Source organism: Salvelinus fontinalis, chromosome 6 (genome assembly GCF_029448725.1).
Source record: "Salvelinus fontinalis isolate EN_2023a chromosome 6, ASM2944872v1, whole genome shotgun sequence".
NCBI lineage: Eukaryota > Metazoa > Chordata > Actinopteri > Salmoniformes > Salmonidae > Salvelinus > Salvelinus fontinalis.
This window is the reverse complement of record NC_074670.1, coordinates 6,841,999-6,862,105: the sequence shown is the minus strand read 5'-3', so window position 1 is coordinate 6,862,105 and position 20,107 is coordinate 6,841,999. Positions and strand designations below refer to the sequence as shown.

The following is a 20,107-nucleotide window of genomic DNA, read 5'->3' as shown; positions in this document are numbered from 1 at the left end:
CTTTGGCCACACCACATCCAAAGCTAATGTAAGGATACTGTAAAAAGAAAAGTTGCAAATCTGATGTCAAACAAAGGCAACTCTTACTTCAAATATTTTGTTACTGTAAAAAGGCCCTCTGACTCACGTGACTTGCGGTTGGCTCTGGACCTCTTCCTCTCGCGAGGCTCTGTCCGTGTCCTGGGCCCCTGAGTGGCTGACCTGACGATGCGCTCCATGATCTCATCTGCAGCGTCTGTGCAATTAGGTGGGTCTTCAATCACTGATGAGCCCCAAGGACCCACACGGCCTAGGAGAGAAGACAAGGATAGGAGAGAAGACAAGGAGATAAGAGAAGGAGAGAAGGAGAGACGAGAAGGAGAGAAAACAAGAAGAGAAGTAGAGAAGACAAGGAGAGAAAGAGAAGGAGAGAAAGAAAAGGAGAGAAGACAAGGATAGGAGAGAAGACAAGGAGATAAGAGAAGGAGAGAAGGAGAGACGAGAAGGAGAGAAAACAAGAAGAGAAGTAGAGAAGACAAGGAGAGAAAGAGAAGGAGAGACGAGAAGGAGAGAAAACAATAAGAGAAGTAGAGAAGACAAGGAGAGAAAGAGAAGGAGAGAAAGAGAAGGAGAGAAAGAGAAGAGAAGGAGAAAAGGAGAGAAGAGAAGGAGAGAAGGAGAGAAGAGAAGGACAGACAGAATCAACCTCAGGTGTAGTAGAGCTGGCGGTTGTAAAAAAAAGTCCTTCAGAAGTTTCCCTTTTTTACAGGAGTTGTGTGAAGGTGGTGGTCTGTCAGACTGACCTGGTCTGCTGGCTCTGATGCGTGTACGTAGGCCTGGCACGGTGGACGCTCCACTGTCACTGCAGCCCTGCAAACTGCTCTTCAGCACTGCCTTCATGTTCTCATGCTCCGCTGCATCCTCTGCGTACTGCAGACCCTGCGTCAGCACGCCCTCCTGGCTTACAGGCCCCGGGGCGCTGCCGCCAAACTTTCCATCCTGTGGGGTGGATTAGGAGAGAAGAGCTAGGTTAGAGATGAAACTTCATAAATCTATCTACGGAAATGGTTCAATTAGTCACCATGCTCTGGCACCATTAAGAGCACTCAAAGAAAACAACTAGAAAACAACGACATACAAATCCATTCTGGGTTAATCACAGTTCTATACAGTATTCTCCTGACCAACAGCATGGGAGCTATATTTAAATGGTCACATGCTGCATGCACTTTTAAAAATTGTATCCCACAAACAGAAGCCATATTTATTTAGTATCTGTAACAAACAAACAACAAACAAACAAACCAACAACACCCCCCACCCCCCACAAAAACACACAGTCAGAAACCCATTCACCACAGGTCTTTGTCATAACTTATTAGTCATAAGTTAACCTTACTTAGACCTAAGTTATCAGCGCTATGTGACGACCGTCTTATGAACCTATACATCACATACAGTGAAGTAAAACCTAACCATCTGTATTGAAACCTGCTGATTTCTTCCCTGTTGATGGTGATCGCCATCTTGGTTACATTATAGAACAAACAGAGCTGTGTAAGCTGATCCTGGTCAGCAGAGTGAGGCTTCATCCCAAATGGAACCCTATTCCTTTTATAGTGCACTATTTTAGACCAGGACTCTGGTCAAATGAAGTACACTATACTATATAAGAAATAGGGTGGCATTTAGGACTCAGACTCTCATGTGGACCTCATTGTTTTTTAAGAGATGAATCTCTGGTTCTCATGAGGTCTACTACCCTAGGTTCTATCAGGAAGTGCTTGTCTGTGGATTCGGACCCCCCGGGGTCTGGTTAGAGTTTGGCCTACCCTGCTTCCCTTGTCTGTGGATTCTGACCCCCCGGGGTCTGGTTAGAGTTTGGCCTACCCTGCTTCCCTTGTCTGTGGATTCTGACCTCCCGGGGTCTGGTTAGAGTTTGGCCTACCCTGCTTCCCTTGTCTGTGGATTCTAACTTCCCGAGGTCTGGTTAGAGTTTGGCCTACCCTGCTTCCCTTGTCTGTGGATTCTGACCCCCCGGGGTCTGGTTAGAGTTTGGCCTACCCTGCTTCCCTTGTCTGTGGATTCTGACCCCCCGGGGTATGGTTAGAGTTTGGCCTACCCTGCTTCCCTTGTCTGTGGATTCTGACCCCCCGGGGTCTGGTTAGAGTTTGGCCTACCCTGCTGCCCTTGTCTGTGGATTCTGACCTCCCGGGGTCTGGTTTGAGTTTGGCCTACCCTGCTTCCCTTGTCTGTGGACTCTGACCCCCCGGGGTCTGGTTAGAGTTTGGCCTACCCTGCTTCCCTTGTCTGTGGATTCTGACCCCCCGGGGTCTGGTTAGAGTTTGGCCTACCCTGCTTCCCTTGTCTGTGGATTCTGACCCCCCGGGGTCTGGTTTGAGTTTGGCCTACCCTGCTTCCCTCGTCTGTGGACTTGCAGTGAACAGAACTTCCATAGCCTACCTATCTCTCTCTCTCTCTCACACACACACGCACGCACGCACACTATTTATCCTATTTTCCCTAAACATGAACCTAACCCTTCACCTAACATCAAATCCCTAATTCTAATTCTAACCCTTAAGCCTTGTCTGATATGTCCTTGTTTTACAATCCTTGTGAGATTCTTCTACCTAGTCTGATAACTACTACTGTAGCTGGATCATCTAAACACACTGTCAATACCTAGTCTGATAACTACTACTGTAGCTGGATCATCATCTAACCACACTGTCAGTACCTAGTCTGATAACTACTACTGTAGATGGATCATCTAAACACACTGTCAGTACCTAGTCTGATAACTACTACTGTAGCTGGATCATCTAAACACACTGTCTATACCTAGTCTGATAACTACTACTGTAGCTGGATCATCATCTAACCACACTGTCAATACCTAGTCTGATAACTACTACTGTAGCTGGATCATCATCTAACCACACTGTCAGTACCTAGTCTGATAACTACTACTGTAGCTGGATCATCTAACCACACTGTCAATACCTAGTCTGATAACTACTACTGTAGCTGGGTCATCTAAACACACTGTCAATACCTAGTCTGATAACTACTACTGTAGCTGGATCATCTAAACACACTGTCAATACCTAGTCTGATAACTACTACTGTAGCTGGATCATCTAAACACACTGTCTATACCTAGTCTGATAACTACTACTGTAGCTGGATCATCTAAACACACTGTCAATACCTAGTCTGATAACTACTACTGTAGCTGGATCATCTAACCACACTGTCAATACCTAGTCTGTTAACTACTACTGTAGCTGGATCATCTAACCACACTGTCAATACCTAGTCTGATAACTACTACTGTAGCTGGATCATCTAAACACACTGTCAATACCTAGTCTGATAACTACTACTGTAGCTGGATCATCTAACCACACTGTCAATACCTAGTCTGATAACTACTACTGTAGCTGGATCATCTAAACACACTGTCAATACCTAGTCTGATAACTACTACTGTAGCTGGATCATCTAACCACACTGTCAATACCTAGTCTGATAACTACTACTGTAGCTGGATCATCTAAACACACTGTCAATACCTAGTCTGATAACTACTACTGTAGCTGGATCATCTAACCACACTGTCAATACCTAGTCTGATAACTACTACTGTAGCTGGATCATCTAACCACACTGTCAATACCTAGTCTGATAACTACTACTGTAGCTGGATCATCTAAACACACTGTCAATACCTAGTCTGATAACTACTACTGTAGCTGGATCATCTAACCACACTGTCAATACCTAGTCTGATAACTACTACTGTAGCTGGATCATCTAAACACACTGTCAGTACCTAGTCTGCATCCCAAATAGCACCCTATTCGCTATACAATGCACTAGAATAGAGTGCCATTTTGGATGCACCTCTAGTATTCAGTAAATACTGTAAAGACTATAAATACTACATCCAGTAGATGTTTTTTAAATGATGCCGCTAGTAGAGTTCCATTCTAGTAAGAATCAATAACAACAAGGAGTTGGCAGTAATGTTGGTTGTACAGGTGGCTGCATTAAAAATCACAGCAAGAAATACAGTGGACACACAACCAGAGAAGAATATGTCAACTTGATCGTGATGAACAATTCTGGCCTTTGGTTCAAGGTTAGAGACATTACTACCACAGGACAAATAACACACACACATGCACCTGTTCACACTTTCACACACACACCCATACCTCACCATCCTCTTCATCCTCACTCTACAGAGGAAAGGGAAGAAGATGAAATGAAGAGGAAGACAGAAAAGGAGATGCTATGAGATGTGCTGGAGGCGTCATAGTCAAACAGAAAGAGCAGAAATATGACCTCTGACAAAAAGAAGAATGAGGATTGTTCTATTCTGTAAATGAGGTTATCTAAAAACGGTGGTTGACCATTAACACACGTCTTGTCTTTTGTACGGTTCACTAATTCACCATTGTGTACGACGACCACACAACTGTGCCCCCCTCCTCCCTGTGAGAGCAGCGTGATCACGCTGTGGGGCTAGTTATTTCTCCTGCAGGGACATCCAAAGGTTGGAATATTTCACACAGTGATTGAATTAGGGGGCTCTTGAACTGGAGGTGAACCCTACCAAGGACAACAGGCCCTGGAGTGCTGCTCCATCTCCCTCCTACAGCAGGCTGCAGGCCCCTCTGGGCTGGAGGGAGTTTCATCATCACACAGGGAGGAGGGGGAGCAGGGGGAGGAGGAGCAGGAGGAGGGGGGCAGAGGAAGAGAAGAAGAGGGAAGAGGAGCAGGAGGAGGAGGAGGAGGAGCAGGTGGAGGGGGGGGGGGGGGCAGAGGAAGAGGAGCAGGAGTATGAGGAGAGGGGATCAGTCCTGCTGTTTTAGAATAGGATACATACTAAACAGATCACTGATTATTGTTACAGTAACCAATCACTGTACTGGATGTGTGAAACTATGCTGATGTCATTGGAAATGAATGTGTTGTCTAGGGGGGCCAGTGGCCACGTGTTTGGAGAGTGTGCAGGTCGGAATGAAATCCTGAGGATGACAATGAGGAGGTTCAAGAAAGAAATTGAGAGAGTCTCAGATGAAGAGAACACAGGAGAAGACTGGAGAAGACATAAGAAGACTGGAGAAGACATAAGAACACAGGAGAAGACTGGATAAGACATAAGAACACAGGAGAAGACTGGAGAACACAGGAGAAGACTGGAGAAGACATAAGAACACAGGAGAAGAAATAAGAACACCGGAGAAGACAAGAGAACACAGGAGAAGACTGGAGAAGACATAAGAACACAGAAGAAGACTGGAGAACACAGGAGAAGACTGGAGAAGACATAAGAACACAGGAGAAGACTGGAGAAGACATAAGAACACTGGAGAAGACATAAGAACACCGGAGAAGACAAGAGAACACAGGAGAAGACAGGAGAACACAGGAGAAGACAAGAGAACACAGGAGAAGACAAGAGAACACAGGAGAAGACAGGAGAACACAGGAGAAGACAAGAGAACACAGGAGAAGACAGGAGAACACAGGAGAAGCCTACAAAAGAAAAAGTGACCAGATGGGGCAAGGGACTAAAAGTGTTTAAATATACAAGGTCTGCGTCCCAAATGCTACCCTATTCCCTTTATAGTACACCATTTCTTAGCGAGCCCTGGTCAAAAGTAGTCCACTATATAGGGAGTAGGGCACCATTTGAGCCACTTCCCATGAGCAGGCCTGTTAGGTGAACAACAACACTCACATCTGTGATCATCTTTCCTCTGGTCTTGTTCCTCTCTCTGTGGTTGGCCCTCTTCTGTTTCTGTTGCAGGACGCGTTCCCGCGTGGTCCGGTACTCCAGGGCAAACTCACTGAGGATCTTACTGAAGCGGTGGATGCTGACCTCCCGCACAGCGTACGCTGGATGGCCAAGGAACAACAGGAAGGCATGGAACCTGCAAGACGTAGAGAGAAAAACATGTTAACATCACATTGCAGTTTACGCTGTCAGATATCACACCGTTATCTCTCCCTGGAGAAACAGATGGGGTCAAAGCTACGCTAGATGGTATTTCAACCAGGTAAAAGAATGCGTCAGAAGACCCTTCACTAGAATCATACCGGTTGATAATTCTCCGATGGACTATCTTCAATATGATGATTCTCTCTGCACAGTCCTTTAGGAAGTCAGACATCTTCTGTTTGAGCGCAGGCTTCATCTCGTGCTTGGCGATGACCTTGAGGTTGTCCCACGATGCTTTGCAGCGTCGCTCCATCTGGCTCAGGTTGTCTTGGAGCTGGTCGAAGTCCACCTGAGAAACAAGGTGGCAGAGAAGAAGTTGACTTTATTGTCCGTTGTTCACAGGAAATGTGTTGCCTCTGGATTAGTTTAGAGGATAGACTTAGTGCCTTGCTCAAGCTACACAATGACAGGAGATGGCATTTTGGATTTGATACAAGAAACCGTCGTAATTAATGAGTACCACCTAAAGCTGCCTACATGGACATAAAATAAATGATTTATGACAATCATTATTGATTAGGGCCTAGGTTCAATCCAGACTGCAGAGCATCGCGTTATAGCGCGACTTAAATTTAAAGGTCATTTCCGATTGAGCCGACATATGCAGGGTTTACCGTGAATGTGGTCTCCACGGAAACATTGCAAAAAGGTACATAGTCGAAATGGGGTGATCAGTTTGAATCTAGCCAGAGGTTTTGCTTGATAGCATGACATGGATTACAAGGATAAACATCATTTCCATGAGTTTCCATGAGTCCTTTATACTAAGGCAATCACAGGCGTACCTTAGCCGAGCGGGTGATGGCTCCGATCTCAGAGTACAGGTCTGAGCTGTCTGGAAACTTCTCCACCACAATGGAACAGGCATGGTGCAGTAGAGACTGCTTATGAACCGTGTCCTTTACCTCCGGAACCTTCTCCAGGTAACCCAGCTCAAAGCCCTTCGCCTGGATACATAAACACGCACGCACGCACGCACGCACGCACACACACACACACACACACAAAAGAAGCACACCCATTATGTAACTACAACAGATACAAGTCTATGCTATTAACATCAGACTCCCAAAATGAGGCACAAATGAGGCCCAAATTGCAGTAGATTTCCCGCTTTAGCATGAGTCACCAATATGCACCACAACGAGATTACAGAACATCGCTATTTTTATGTTGGACAGCGAGATCTTGTACAAAGAGAAAGGGTTTCTATCGAGTGGTCAACCAGTAATTCAGCTTCATTAGTCGGTGATTATCACAAACCACAATCAACTGCAGACCTACCAATTGTTAGTTAGCAAGAGCAGAGCTACCTAAAAAGGAGAATAAAAAAACATCTCCTGAAAGACATCATCCTAACTGGGTTTGCTTTGTTCCTTTGCCCATTTTAAATGGTTTATCGTCAAATATAAACACAGGCATTATTTAGCTGAACTACTTGCTTGATGCCTCATGTTTTCTGACTTGCATGTTTGGCTCTCATATCCTAAACCTTTGAGACACACAAGCACGGCATGCACGCACACACGCAGGCAAACACACACACACACTCATACCCTCTCTGTCTCTCTTTCTCTCTTTATGCCTCTCTTTCATTCCAATAGACAGACAGCGCCAGGTTGGGTGCATCGCTGAGCAGAGGCCTTCCATTTCCAGATACACTGCTGTAGTGGGCTAGCTAGTGTCTGGTGCACAGACAGACAGACGGACAGCATACAGCACATTCCTCTACAAACAGAGAGCACACTGTTGTCTTTGCCAAGTCAATATGGCAGTGCTTAGCAGGGGGCACAGAGGGAAGGAGGGAGAGAAGGAGGGAGAGAGAGAGAGAAAGAGAAAGGGAGAGAGAGAGAGAGAAAAAGAGAGGGAGAGAGAGAGAGGGGGGGGGGGGGGGGGAGAGCTCATCTCTTCTCCACCTCCACCCCCAGGCCAGACTTCTGTAATGTTACTCACGTTGGATCCGTTAAGGAAGTTGCCTATAGCCAGCAGCGTGGACAGGATGTAACGCAGCGTCTTGTTCTTCTCCAGTTGGTCCATCCCTTCCTTAAGGTCCTGCAGAGGCTCTGCCACTTCCTGTAAAACAGAGAGGGAGAGAGAGAGTGAGAGAGGGAGGGAGAAAGTGGCACACACATCAAATACGGCCTTTTAAACTGAAGCTAGTCATTACAGGAACCAGCTGAGAATACTTTATGATGGTTAAATGTCAGAGAGATTTGTTTGAAGGTTAAATGTTAAAGTGATTTGTTTGGGAGTATTTCTCTAGTTACTGTAAGATGATTCTCTGCGTGTGTGCTGGACAGATGGTAACCGTCTGTCACGAGATTATTACTTTAAGACTGCAACTAGAAACAACATCCAGGAATAATTCATGTTGTTCTTTGTTGAACCCGTATGTTCAACAACAACGGACAATCAGTAACAACCATAGAGGAGTCAGGTGCTATATGGAAATCAACACCTATTTCCTTAACTACGACACCTATTTCCTTAACTACGACACCTTGGTATGTGAACTACGACAAGCCAATCCATATTCATATCCAACAATTCTCTTTTGTATTGCACAATCCGCCGATTATGATGATGTACACGTAGGAAGTGTGAGGTAGTGCATGACTCCATTTCTAGGAACTGGTGCGGTGATGACAGAAAGGTGGCGGTGCTCTGACCTTCTCCGTGACCTCGTAGTCCATCTTGAAGGCCCAGAGCTGCAGCCGGGCGGACAGCTCCGTGATGGAGGACAGGGTGAGGAGGAACTGCTCTGCAGATCCCAGGGGGACGTCAGGGTTCACCAGCTGAGCATCCTGGATCCTCTGCTTCTCCTCCTCCGTGGGGATCATCGTCAGGATTTTCTAGGAAAGGAGGACAAGAAGACGACTTCATGAATCCATACGAGACATAAATGTGTCTGCTGCTGTACCAACCCCTCAGATACACACACACACACACACACACACACACATTCCGTTGGAGAGGCTGGACCAGAGTTGAAGGAGGAGAGGAAAGGAGGGATTTGAAGGAGGAGAAGAAAGGGAGGCTGGACGTGGAGATGGGAGAGGAAAGGGGGAGTTGAAGGAGAAGAGGAAAGGGAGGGATGGAGATAGAGATGAGTGGTGGGAGAGGAAAGGGGGAGTTGAAGGAGAAGAGGAAAGGGAGGGATGGAGATAGAGATGAGTGGTGGGAGAGGAAAGGGAGGGATGGAGATAGAGATGAGTGGTGGGAGAGGAAAGGGAGGGATGGAGATAGAGATGAGTGGTGGGAGAGGAAAGGGAGGGATGGAGATAGAGATGAGTGGTGGGAGAGGAAAGGGAGGGATGGAGATAGAGATGAGTGGTGGGAGATGAAAGGGGGAATTGAAGGAGAAGAGGAAAGGGAGGGATGGAGATAGAGATGAGTGGTGGGAGAGGAAAGGGGGAGTTGAAGGAGAAGAGGAAAGGGAGGGATGGAGATAGAGATGAGTGGTGGGAGAGGAAAGGGGGAGTTGAAGGAGAAGAGGAAAGGGAGGGATGGAGATAGAGATGAGTGGTGGGAGAGGAAAGGGGGAGTTGAAGGAGGAGAGGAAAGGGAGGGATGGAGATAGAGATGAGTGGTGGGAGAGGAAAGGGAGGGATGGAGATAGAGATGAGTGGTGGGAGAGGAAAGGGGGAGTTGAAGGAGAAGACGAAAGGGGGGGGGTGGAGATAGAGATGAGTGGTGGGAGAGGAAAGGGGGAGTTGAAGGAGAAGAGGAAAGGGAGGGATGGAGATAGAGATGAGTGGTGGGAGAGGAAAGGGGGAGTTGAAGGAGAAAAGGAAAGGGAGGGATGGAGATAGAGATGAGTGGTGGGAGAGGAAAGGGAGGGATGGAGATAGAGATGAGTGGTGGGAGAGGAAAGGGGGAGTTGAAGGAGAAGAGGAAAGGGAGGGATGGAGATAGAGATGAGTGGTGGGAGAGGAAAGGGAGGGATGGAGATAGAGATGAGTGGTGGAAGAGATGTAATGTTTCTAATTTTCCAGTTATTTTTTATTATCAACGAACATATTTGCTATTGGAAAAATAATAATTCCTGCCTTGGCCTCCAACCATGTCAGACATCTGAACGTTCTACCTTTCTGCTGCTGTCTGTCTGTGAGAAATAGACGTAGAAGGTGGAGCAGTACATTACAGTGCTCCTCTCCTCTAAATAAGAATGTTCCCATGGAAAAGATGGAAGAGTACAGCAGATTATATAAGACTGAGGAGATGCAACATGAATCATTATATACACCATCTGAAGTCCTCCACAGGTCTATATTATGGTTAGAAAAGCATCGTTAAATATGCATGTGTAGCTAACTTTTAATGGTACCTACCAATAATTAATTCTATGAGATAAGCTAAGATTCAAGGCTTCCAGCTGAGAAACCACGTGACATGTCCACACCGACCACAGCCAGTCCCAAATCATTGACAACATACATTTCTTGGAGTGAAAAGTTGGTTGTGGAAATACATTGGAAACAGATGTCTTTTTTTGTGCAGGTTTTAAGTGAAACCAAGTTTATTTTTGGACTCAGTTGAAGTAAATTACCTGTTTCTTTGGCAGAAATAAGCAGTGTTTTCAGTATTGACTGTACAGATACACAGACACATGTTTTTCCAACATGCTTTCATTGAGATTACTAGACATCACAGATTCACACTCAAGAGATAATGGTTACAGTGACTTTGCTAGAGATACACATCGATAACGACTAGGATATATAATCATAATAGCCCAATCATTTCAATATACCATGTGACATGCAGCTTACCTCGATCCCCTCCTTGTTCAAAGCGTACTCGTCAAAGTTGAGGATGGCTGTCTTGATGGTGCGGGGAGGGGGGAGGACGGTCAGCCCGATGTTGATGGCATTGCTCCGTTTGGAGTCCAGGACAATAATCTCTTGTCGTTTCCCATCCACTGCTGTTTTCTGAGTAGAGATACACAGAAACAGGACATTATATTAACAACAATAAAGTACTAGTATTATACCATACAGTGCATTCGGAAAAGTATTCAGACCCCTTCACTTTTTCCACATTTTATTACATTACAGCCTTATTCTAAAATGCATTAAATAAAACATTTTCCTCATCAATCTACACAGAAAACCCCATAATGACAAAGCGAAAACAGGTTTTTAGACATTTTTGCAAATGTATTATACATAAAATCAGTTCAGGGATCCCATAAAACTTCCAACATAAAAATACACCATGAACAAATGACGGTGAGATCAAATGTTGAAACGTTCAGAACTAGAGTCCCTCAATCACAATGGATCAGGGCAAGGGACCAAAACTGTGTGACTATAATACTGTCTATGACCTTTTATAGTAGATCTGATCTCCCTGTGCGGTTGGCCTCTCTACAGTATATCTAGCTATCTATATTTATCTAGATCCCTCCTTCAGTTTTGGACCATCTCAGAGTCAGTCGAGTTTAAAGTGACGGAGAAAAGTTTATAGAAGACAGGCTGCACCTTTGATGATGTTGACAAGATACTAGAGGGAATCCATCACATTCCATCATTCTGTCTACTAGCAGGTCGGACGACAGGGGTGACCTAGAGTACATTTAAGACAATCTGGTTTAAATCCTGCACTGCATTCTTCAATAGTTTGAATCAGGAGACAGCGTGGTGCGGGGCGTAGTCAGAACGTCACCATGGACAGCAGGGTTACGTACCAAATGGCACCCTATTCCCTATAAATGGCACTACGTTTGTTGCTGTGGATGAGAGAAGCCTGAAGCATGAACACGGGGCTCCAGCTCAACAGGCTCAACAGGCTCAACAGGCTCAACGGACAAAACCAAAACACACACACAGAAAGAAACAGTGAATTATGAAGAGAAAACATAGTTCTCTCTGTCAGCTGTGAGAATCCAACCAGAGCACACAACATGCAGGTCAGCCTTTACCAACACGGCGAAGCTGCTGATTGTGTACAGAACAGAAGGTGTGGATAGTAGATCCTTCTGTCTAAACCTATCTGCTCTGGAGGAAGAGGAATAGTTGGAAACATCTATGGGGCTGTTTCCTGGACTAGTCTTAATCTGTGTCCGGGAAACCGCCCCTAAATGCTTTAAGTGACATCATTTCACAAATGAATTTCTTGAGCAAACCACATACATTTCCTATACGTATAAATATGTAGGACCAAACCAGTCAACAAAGGTACCTTGGTAACAGGCAGCTCCTTGGACTTTGTTTCAAACAGGTGTTCCAGCTTGGACGTGTCCACTTTGACCGGCTCCAGTTTGGACCAGAGAGACTCTCTACAACGCTTGTGGTTCCTGTACTGGCCGTCCATGGGCCTGACCTCGTTCCAGAAGAGACGGATAGTCTTCTTCTTCTTCTGGAACAGAGGGGGCTCCCCTGTCCCCCGGCTCAGCTGGGGGGACCCCGGGTAGGGCTGGGCGGGTCCGGGGGGCATGAAGGGCGGGGGAGGGGGCATCATGCCAGGGACAGGAGGGGGTGGGGGGCAGCCAAACAGGCCGAGGGGAGGGGGAGGTGGCAGGGCGGAGAGACAGGGAGGAGGGGGAGGGATCATAAGGTCACTGGAGCCCATCAGCACACTGTCCACGTCTAGGATGTCCAGATCATCCTCGTCTGCCAGGTCTGTAAAGTCCATCTCTTTAATACGCAGTTCCCTGGGGGCTGCCATCAGCTGGTCCCAGATATAATCTGACTCCTTCTTCGGAGGTAGGGGAGAGGAGGACGGGGCCGGAGGAGCTGTGTCTTTATCAGGTTGAAGCTGCCCCTGCTGCTGCTTCTCCAATGCCTCCAGCTCGTGAGGCGACACAAGGCTTTTAACAAGGTCTCCAAATTTCTCGGCCACGGCCCTGACGCTCCCCTGGTTTTCCAGGTGTTGCACCTCCATCTTCTTGACATTCTCCTCGCAGGCCTGCCTGCTGGCCTCAAGTGTAGAGATACGACTGGCTAGGCTGGCCACCGACGACCCGTCCTGACCCTCCAGTGATGACGTCTCCATCCCCTCTTTGCATTTCTCAGTCTGTTCCGTCTCTCCCGCCTTCTCTTCGTCCTCGTCGGCAGTGGTCTTGTTCTGGGCATAGAGCATGTCCAGCATGAAGCGCTTGCTGTTGAGGATCTTGCTGCACTGCCCATTCACGTCTTCCTCCTTAATGCACTGGCCTAGAGGAGGACAAACACAAGGAGGAAGGGTGGATTGGATTACTATTGGAATACTATTGGATTGCTAGCCTTCAGAACAGAATAGAGAGCAGATCTATATATCAGAAACTGAAATGAGAGCATGGGCAGAATGAAATGTTCTGACATGAGTTGAACTTCAATGTTTGCCTACTGATGTACAGCATATGGAAGATCAGCAAGTGTTCCATTTACAGTATGGGCACAAATCACAAGTCATATGTTAAGTCATAAAAGGCCAAGTGTCCTAAAGTCTGTATTTCCTGCTGGTGGGCAGCTGGTACCTGGTTCATGGTTGCTGTTGACTTTCTCCTCCCTCTCCTCTCTCTCCAGAGTGCTACTGGCTGAGGAGATACTGGAGGCAGAACAGTTGTCCTTCTCATTCACTTCCTCGTTCTGCCTCTCCTTCTCACTGAGGAGGACCAGTCTCTCCTCCACCTCCCTCTCCTCCGACGCAGCCTGCTCCCTCTCTCTCTCCTCCTCCACCTCTATCTCTACCACTTCTACATCCTCTATCTCCACCTCTTCTCCCTCTACCTCTACCTCCTCTCCTACCTTCTCTTCTCCCTCCACCTCATTCCATGACTGTCTCTCTTCCTCCTTACCCTCCTCCTCACTTTCTTCCTGCTCTTTACCCTGTGTCTGTTCATCTACCGCTAACTCCACTAGCTCTAGTACTTCCTGCTTGGGCTCAACTTCAGCTACTTCCTGCTTCTCTGTCTGCGTCTCTGTCTCTGCCTGCTCCTCGCCTGGCGCCGAGGGCGTTTGGGAGGGGGGCTCTGTGGGTTCTGGAGAAGGTCCTGATACTATTAACTCTGGCGCTGGACTTGTAGTTCTAGTCTGAAGGTCACGGCTTGGCTCTACGTCTACTTCACTTCCTGGTAGAGAAAACAGGACCAAAAAAAACAGAACGCTACTTTAAGGGTCTCGATTGTGTGCCTTTTCAATATTGTCTGATATCATTTTTAAATGATCTTGTTTATAATGTAAATACCATATAATTGCTCTGTGAAATTTAATGAATTAAAATGATAAATTGTCTAGATTTTGGTCCGGAGCACAAGTCGTTAAGCATGTCAATTCGTACTTCATTGAATGTTACAGGAAATGAATTAACAGCTATGATGACAATATGTTTCGAAATTAGATTCGACATCTCATTTGATCCCATTATCCCATTTTGGTGGATTAGAATAACCACCCCAGACTAGCAACATCTAGTTCTCATGATATTCATTCATGTATCATCATAACTGAGTCTGTGAGGTATTGAAAGGCTTGTCCCTCTATGGTCAGTGCTGTAGTCCACAGTCCACCACACCTCTTCCTGGCTCCTACTGTAGAATGTGAATGGAACCCCATATTAAGAGTTCCACGCCCTAGCGGCTGGCGCTACCACAGCCAAAACCACACTACAATCACATACAAATCACTGGGGTATGCCTGGGACCTAAAAGCTAGCCTCTCACTACATTTCAAACCATCATGCAAAGCATTTTCCCACAGGCAGCTAAAGTAATGTCCATCCCATCCTAAAACATATTTGGGATTTAGCAACATACACTTACAGACACCTCATTCTGAAGCACACAGAAAAACAAGAATTAAACCCTTTTCTTATCAAGTCCTGCTGATTTTTCCCCCCAACAGACAACATGCAGCCATCATTAGTCCAGCTGACTCTAATTCCAGTGTGAGTGAATCACCCTCCATCTGTTAATTCAGACCCCGGGAAAAATACATAAAACTTCTCTGGACCGGTAATGATTGTTAAATGTTTGGAGAATGTTATGTTATTCTGAGTCTGGGATGGGAGCTTTAATGTTGGTTAAATGTTTGGAAAATGTTATTTACCCTGCGTCTGGGATGTCTGGGATGGAATGGGGCCAGCGTCTTCCGGAGAGGCGATGGAGGAGGGCGTGGCACAGCGGGGGGAGGCGGAGCGACTGGAGGGGGTGGGGCTCAGACTCAGGGTGATCTCTGTGCGCCCCCTAGGTGGCGCTCTCGTGCGCTCTCTCTCTTTCTCATACTCCTCTGCTGCGAGCCTCTCAACACACTTATATCTGGAAGAGGAAGTCACAGAATATTCTTCAGAAAGGATGTTACTCCACCTGTTTAGGTCTGTTGTTATATCATCTCTATCTCATGGGGGTAGGAGAAGATTCCTGCTTCTCTAACGTCGAGGCTACTGCCACCCCCTACCAGTAATATACTGTATTCACTTCCCTCACACTTCCTTTTCTGAGACAGTGGCCAAATGTCTGGGACTCTGTGATGCTTCTCGGATTTCTCCAGGTGCTTAATTAACACATAAATGTTGACGATACCTACAGTATACTACCTAGACTTCTCCACAGATGGGTCTGATAACAGTGTTTCATCTTGATTTAGACATCACACTCTATTCAGTCAGAGGTACGGGACTGAAAATCCTATCAATTTACTGGACATACATTTAAAAAAGGCACTAAACAAAACCTAGGATTCCTGTTTTAAATAACACTGATCATACATACGTCTGGAAGGTGGTACATTACACATAGCCTACCTTATCTGGAGCGTATCCATGACTTAAAGCCAATTCCACCCCTCGTCCCATTCAGTTGTAGATGTCTTAATGCACAGCAGCAGGTCTAGAGGGGGCCTGACACCTATATTTCAGCCCAGAGGCTGAGCCTGACTTGTTCTACATCTGCTAACAATTCTCCTCAAAAAGGTTTCAAGGCATATTACTCCCTCATGTCAGAGTCTTTCTGTTGTACTTATTACAGCTGAATGATTCCAGAATCTACATTTATATAGAGCACAGTGTCTATCTGAATGATTTTTGACTCTACATTTATATGGAGCACAGTGTCTATCTGAATGATTCTATAATCTACATTTATATAGAGCACAGTGTCTATCTGAATGATTCTATAATCTACATTTATACAGAGCACAGTGTCTATCTGAATGATTCTATAATCTACATTTATATAGAGCACAGTGTCTATCTGAATGATCCTTGACTCTACATTTATATAGAGCACAGTGTCTATCTGAATGATTCCAGAATCTACATTTATATAGAGCACAGTGTCTATCTGAATGATTCCAGAATCTACATTTATATAGAGCACAGTGTCTATCTGAATGATTCTTGACTCTACATTTATATAGAGCACAGTGTCTATCTGAATGATTCCAGAATCTACATTTATATAGAGCACAGTGTCTATCTGAATGATTCCAGAATCTACATTTATATAGAGCACAGTGTCTATCTGAATGATTCTTGACTCTACATTTATATAGAGCACAGTGTCTATCTGAATGATCCTTGACTCTACATTTATATAGAGCACAGTGTCTATCTGAATGATTCCAGAATCTACATTTATATAGAGCACAGTGTCTATCTGAATGATTCTTGACTCTACATTTATATAGAGCACAGTGTCTATCTGAATGATCCTTGACTCTACATTTATATAGAGCACAGTGTCTATCTGAATGATTCTAGAATCTTAATTGATATAAAGCACTGTGTCTATCTGAATGATTCTAGAATCTTAATTGATATAAAGCACTGTGTCTATCTGAATGATTCTAGAATCTTAATTGATATAAAGCACTGTGTCTATCTGAATGATTCTAGAATCTTAATTGATATAAAGCACAGTGTCTATCTGAATGATTCTAGAATCTTAATTGATATAAAGCACAGTGTCTATCTGAATGATTCTAGAATCTATATTTATATAGAGCACAGTGTCTATCTGAATGATTCTAGAATCTTAATTGATATAAAGCACAGTGTCTATCTGAATGATTCTAGAATCTATATTTATATAGAGCACAGTGTCTATCTGAATGATTCCAGAATCTACATTTATATAGAGCACAGTGTCTATCTGAATGATTCTTGACTCTACATTTATATAGAGCACAGTGTCTATCTGAATGATCCTTGACTCTACATTTATATAGAGCACAGTGTCTATCTGAATGATTCTAGAATCTTAATTGATATAAAGCACTGTGTCTATCTGAATGATTCTAGAATCTTAATTGATATAAAGCACTGTGTCTATCTGAATGATTCTAGAATCTTAATTGATATAAAGCACTGTGTCTATCTGAATGATTCTAGAATCTTAATTGATATAAAGCACAGTGTCTATCTGAATGATTTTAGAATCTTAATTGATATAAAGCACAGTGTCTATCTGAATGATTCTAGAATCTATATTTATATAGAGCACAGTGTCTATCTGAATGATTCTAGAATCTTAATTGATATAAAGCACAGTGTCTATCTGAATGATTCTAGAATCTATATTTATATAGAGCACAGTGTCTATCTGAATGATTCTAGAATCTTAATTGATATAAAGCACAGTGTCTATCTGAATGATTCTAGAATCTACATTGCTAGAGAGCACTGTGTCTATTTGTATATTAGAAATGAAAGTAGACAACATACCTCTCTTCTCTGGCCTGTCTTGTCTCTTCCCTCTTGTCCATGTAATCCCGACTGATAATGTTCCAAGTAAGTGAGTGTGAGAGAAAGAGAGAGAGAGATAGAGAGACAGACAGACAGACAGCATGTGTAAAGAATGTGAGATCTACATCTTATTGTGCATATCAATTCATATTTGTTTTCCTTCACATTCTATAGTACCTTTTTAAAAGACATCCTTAGTTAACCAATGAGACAGTGTGAATAGATGTAGATACTGTGGGAGAGAAATAGTCTGACATGACAGAGGAGACACACAGACCAGAGGAGCTTTCCAGCGCTCCGTCTGACATCCAGCTCTTTATATGGCCATAGAAAACAAGTAAAAGGCAGGCCAGCAGGACTTTGTTTTCTGCCGAACCAACGTTTCCATGGCAGCACCCCAAATTGCACCCTATCCCATAATAAGTGCCCTACTTTTGACCAGAGACCTATGGCCCAGTAGAGCTCCATTTGGGATGCAGACCATGTATCTCCTCCTTAGATCCACAGTATGTCCCTGACTGATGACCACAATAAACAGACAGACAGACAAGTATGTCCAGTCTCTAAACATCTCCAACTCGTCTGATATATTGTGGAACAAGGCTCAGACTCTTATTTATCCCAAATAAAACTACATCACTCCAGCCGGACACCTTACAGATAAGTGTAAAAATCTGTGGACAAAGTAGTTCCGTGTTTGATTCTGGTGAATTGGTTTGGGACTTTTAATGAGGGAACTGAACTGCAATGTAAACGTCAAAAGGATAGTTCCATCTATGAGTAGTGTGATGTGATGCAGGTTGGGACTCACTTGAAGCGGGTCCTCTCCTCCCTCTCGATTTTCTGCAGTCGTTCCTCCCTCTCTTGTCTCCTCCTCTCTCTCTCTGCAGTCAGAGACTCCTGGTGTTGTCTGTAGGAGGAGGACAACAAGCTCCCCAGAGAAGGTCTGGGTAACCCAACAGAGGAAGACCATATTACTTTTCCATTGGTCCTATTACACTGGGCAAGCTAAAACAAGCGCACCTAAATTATTTGAAAGAAAATAAATACTGTTTCAATCCAGGTCTGGAACTCATACACAGAGGTGGCTTATTTAATTGATTGATTGATTGAGTGCTGACCTGTCAGGCTTGGAGTCCAGCTGTGGGGCCCCTGAGGTGGCAAAGGTGCGGTGTACAGGGGTGGTGGGGGCGCTGGCAACACCCTGGGAGCGGTGTACAGGGGTGGTGGGGGCGCTGGCTACACCCTGGGACCTGCCAGGGAGCGCCATGACGTGGCCTATGTGTCGGCTGGAAACAACAGGAGGAGGAAACATTGTTATTCACGGTTATAATTCCCAACACCACGGATGTGTGTCTCAAATGGCACCCTATTCCCTATATAGTGCACTACTTTTAACGAGAGCACCATGGGCCCATGTCAAAAGTAACGCACTATAAAGGGAATAGGGTGCCATTTGGGACTCAACCCACCTTTTGGCTCTGATTCGGTCACTGTGTGACATTCACTAACTCAAAGTATGGTGTCAAAAAAGACCAGACACATGTGCCTATAAAAACAACGTCCTCTCTGGACAGCTTTAAAAATAAAGTAAAAATATGTTTGATGTCCTCTGTGTCCATATGAATACCTCCTATGATGTAACTGGAATGATGAGATAGATGTTCTTCTTCTATGTTTTTGTTTTATTGTTTCACTGCCATACTGTGTTCGGTCTTGTCTAGCCATGTCTCAAGAGAACCACAATGGAAATAAGTCCCAGACTTTGTGTGTTATCCTCAATGATTTTATTCATGTGCATGTATGGCTTTTTCAAGTTTTATGTGTGCTTGTTTTTTTAAATGGTCGAAATATTAAACTAAACTAAACTTAACCTTTCCCACTGTATGTTAAATAGCTGTGGTTGTACAGTGTTGACTAACCAAGGCTGACTGTAGTTCTGTGTATGACCATGAGACCTATTCGCATCATGGGTATACACTGACAGTATAGGTTTCTATAGGTTTATCACCACGGTCATCACACATCTCACACTGCTCTATGAGGACAGCCTTGCTAGCACTCTCTCTGGGCAGCTGGCATCAGCAGCCAGGAGCCATCAGGCTTATTCCACTCTCTGGGCAGCTGGCATCAGGCTTATTCCACTCTCTGGGCAGCTGGCATCAGCAGCCAGGAGGCATCAGGCTTATTCCACTCTCTGGGCAGCTGGCATCAGCAGCCAGGAGGCATCAGGCTTATTCCACTCTGTCTGGGCAGCTGGCATCAGCAGCCAGGAGGCATCAGGCTTATTCCACTCTCTCTGTGCAGCTGGCATCAGCAGCCAGGAGGCATCAGGCTTATTCCACTCTCTCTGTGCAGCTGGCATCAGCAGCCAGGAGGCATCAGGCTTATTCCACTCTCTCTGTGCAGCTGGCATCAGCAGCCAGGAGGCATCAGGCTTATTCCACT

At 45.0% G+C, this 20,107-nt stretch overlaps 1 protein-coding gene across 6 annotated transcripts in view; it reads right to left on the bottom strand.

The window, feature by feature from the left end:
* fhod3b (formin homology 2 domain containing 3b) overlaps window positions 1-20,107 on the bottom strand; it is a 254,738-nt gene that overhangs the window by 3,769 nt on the left and 230,862 nt on the right. For 3 of the 6 annotated variants that reach the window (XM_055924642.1, XM_055924644.1, XM_055924645.1), the window contains 15 exons: window positions 18,781-18,948; window positions 18,471-18,605; window positions 17,639-17,689; window positions 15,025-15,233; window positions 13,455-14,048; window positions 12,179-13,152; window positions 10,768-10,926; window positions 8,665-8,847; window positions 7,949-8,068; window positions 6,781-6,942; window positions 6,094-6,284; window positions 5,735-5,927; window positions 4,203-4,226; window positions 783-978; window positions 128-289 (listed from right to left, as the gene is read on the bottom strand). In XM_055924642.1, the coding sequence (XP_055780617.1) occupies window positions 128-289; window positions 783-978; window positions 4,203-4,226; window positions 5,735-5,927; window positions 6,094-6,284; window positions 6,781-6,942; window positions 7,949-8,068; window positions 8,665-8,847; window positions 10,768-10,926; window positions 12,179-13,152; window positions 13,455-14,048; window positions 15,025-15,233; window positions 17,639-17,689; window positions 18,471-18,605; window positions 18,781-18,948 (3,521 nt within the window). The remainder of the gene's footprint in view (window positions 1-127; window positions 290-782; window positions 979-4,202; window positions 4,227-5,734; window positions 5,928-6,093; window positions 6,285-6,780; window positions 6,943-7,948; window positions 8,069-8,664; window positions 8,848-10,767; window positions 10,927-12,178; window positions 13,153-13,454; window positions 14,049-15,024; window positions 15,234-17,638; window positions 17,690-18,470; window positions 18,606-18,780; window positions 18,949-20,107) is intronic. The other 3 variants (XM_055924647.1, XM_055924643.1, XM_055924646.1) reach the window with 2 other exon arrangements.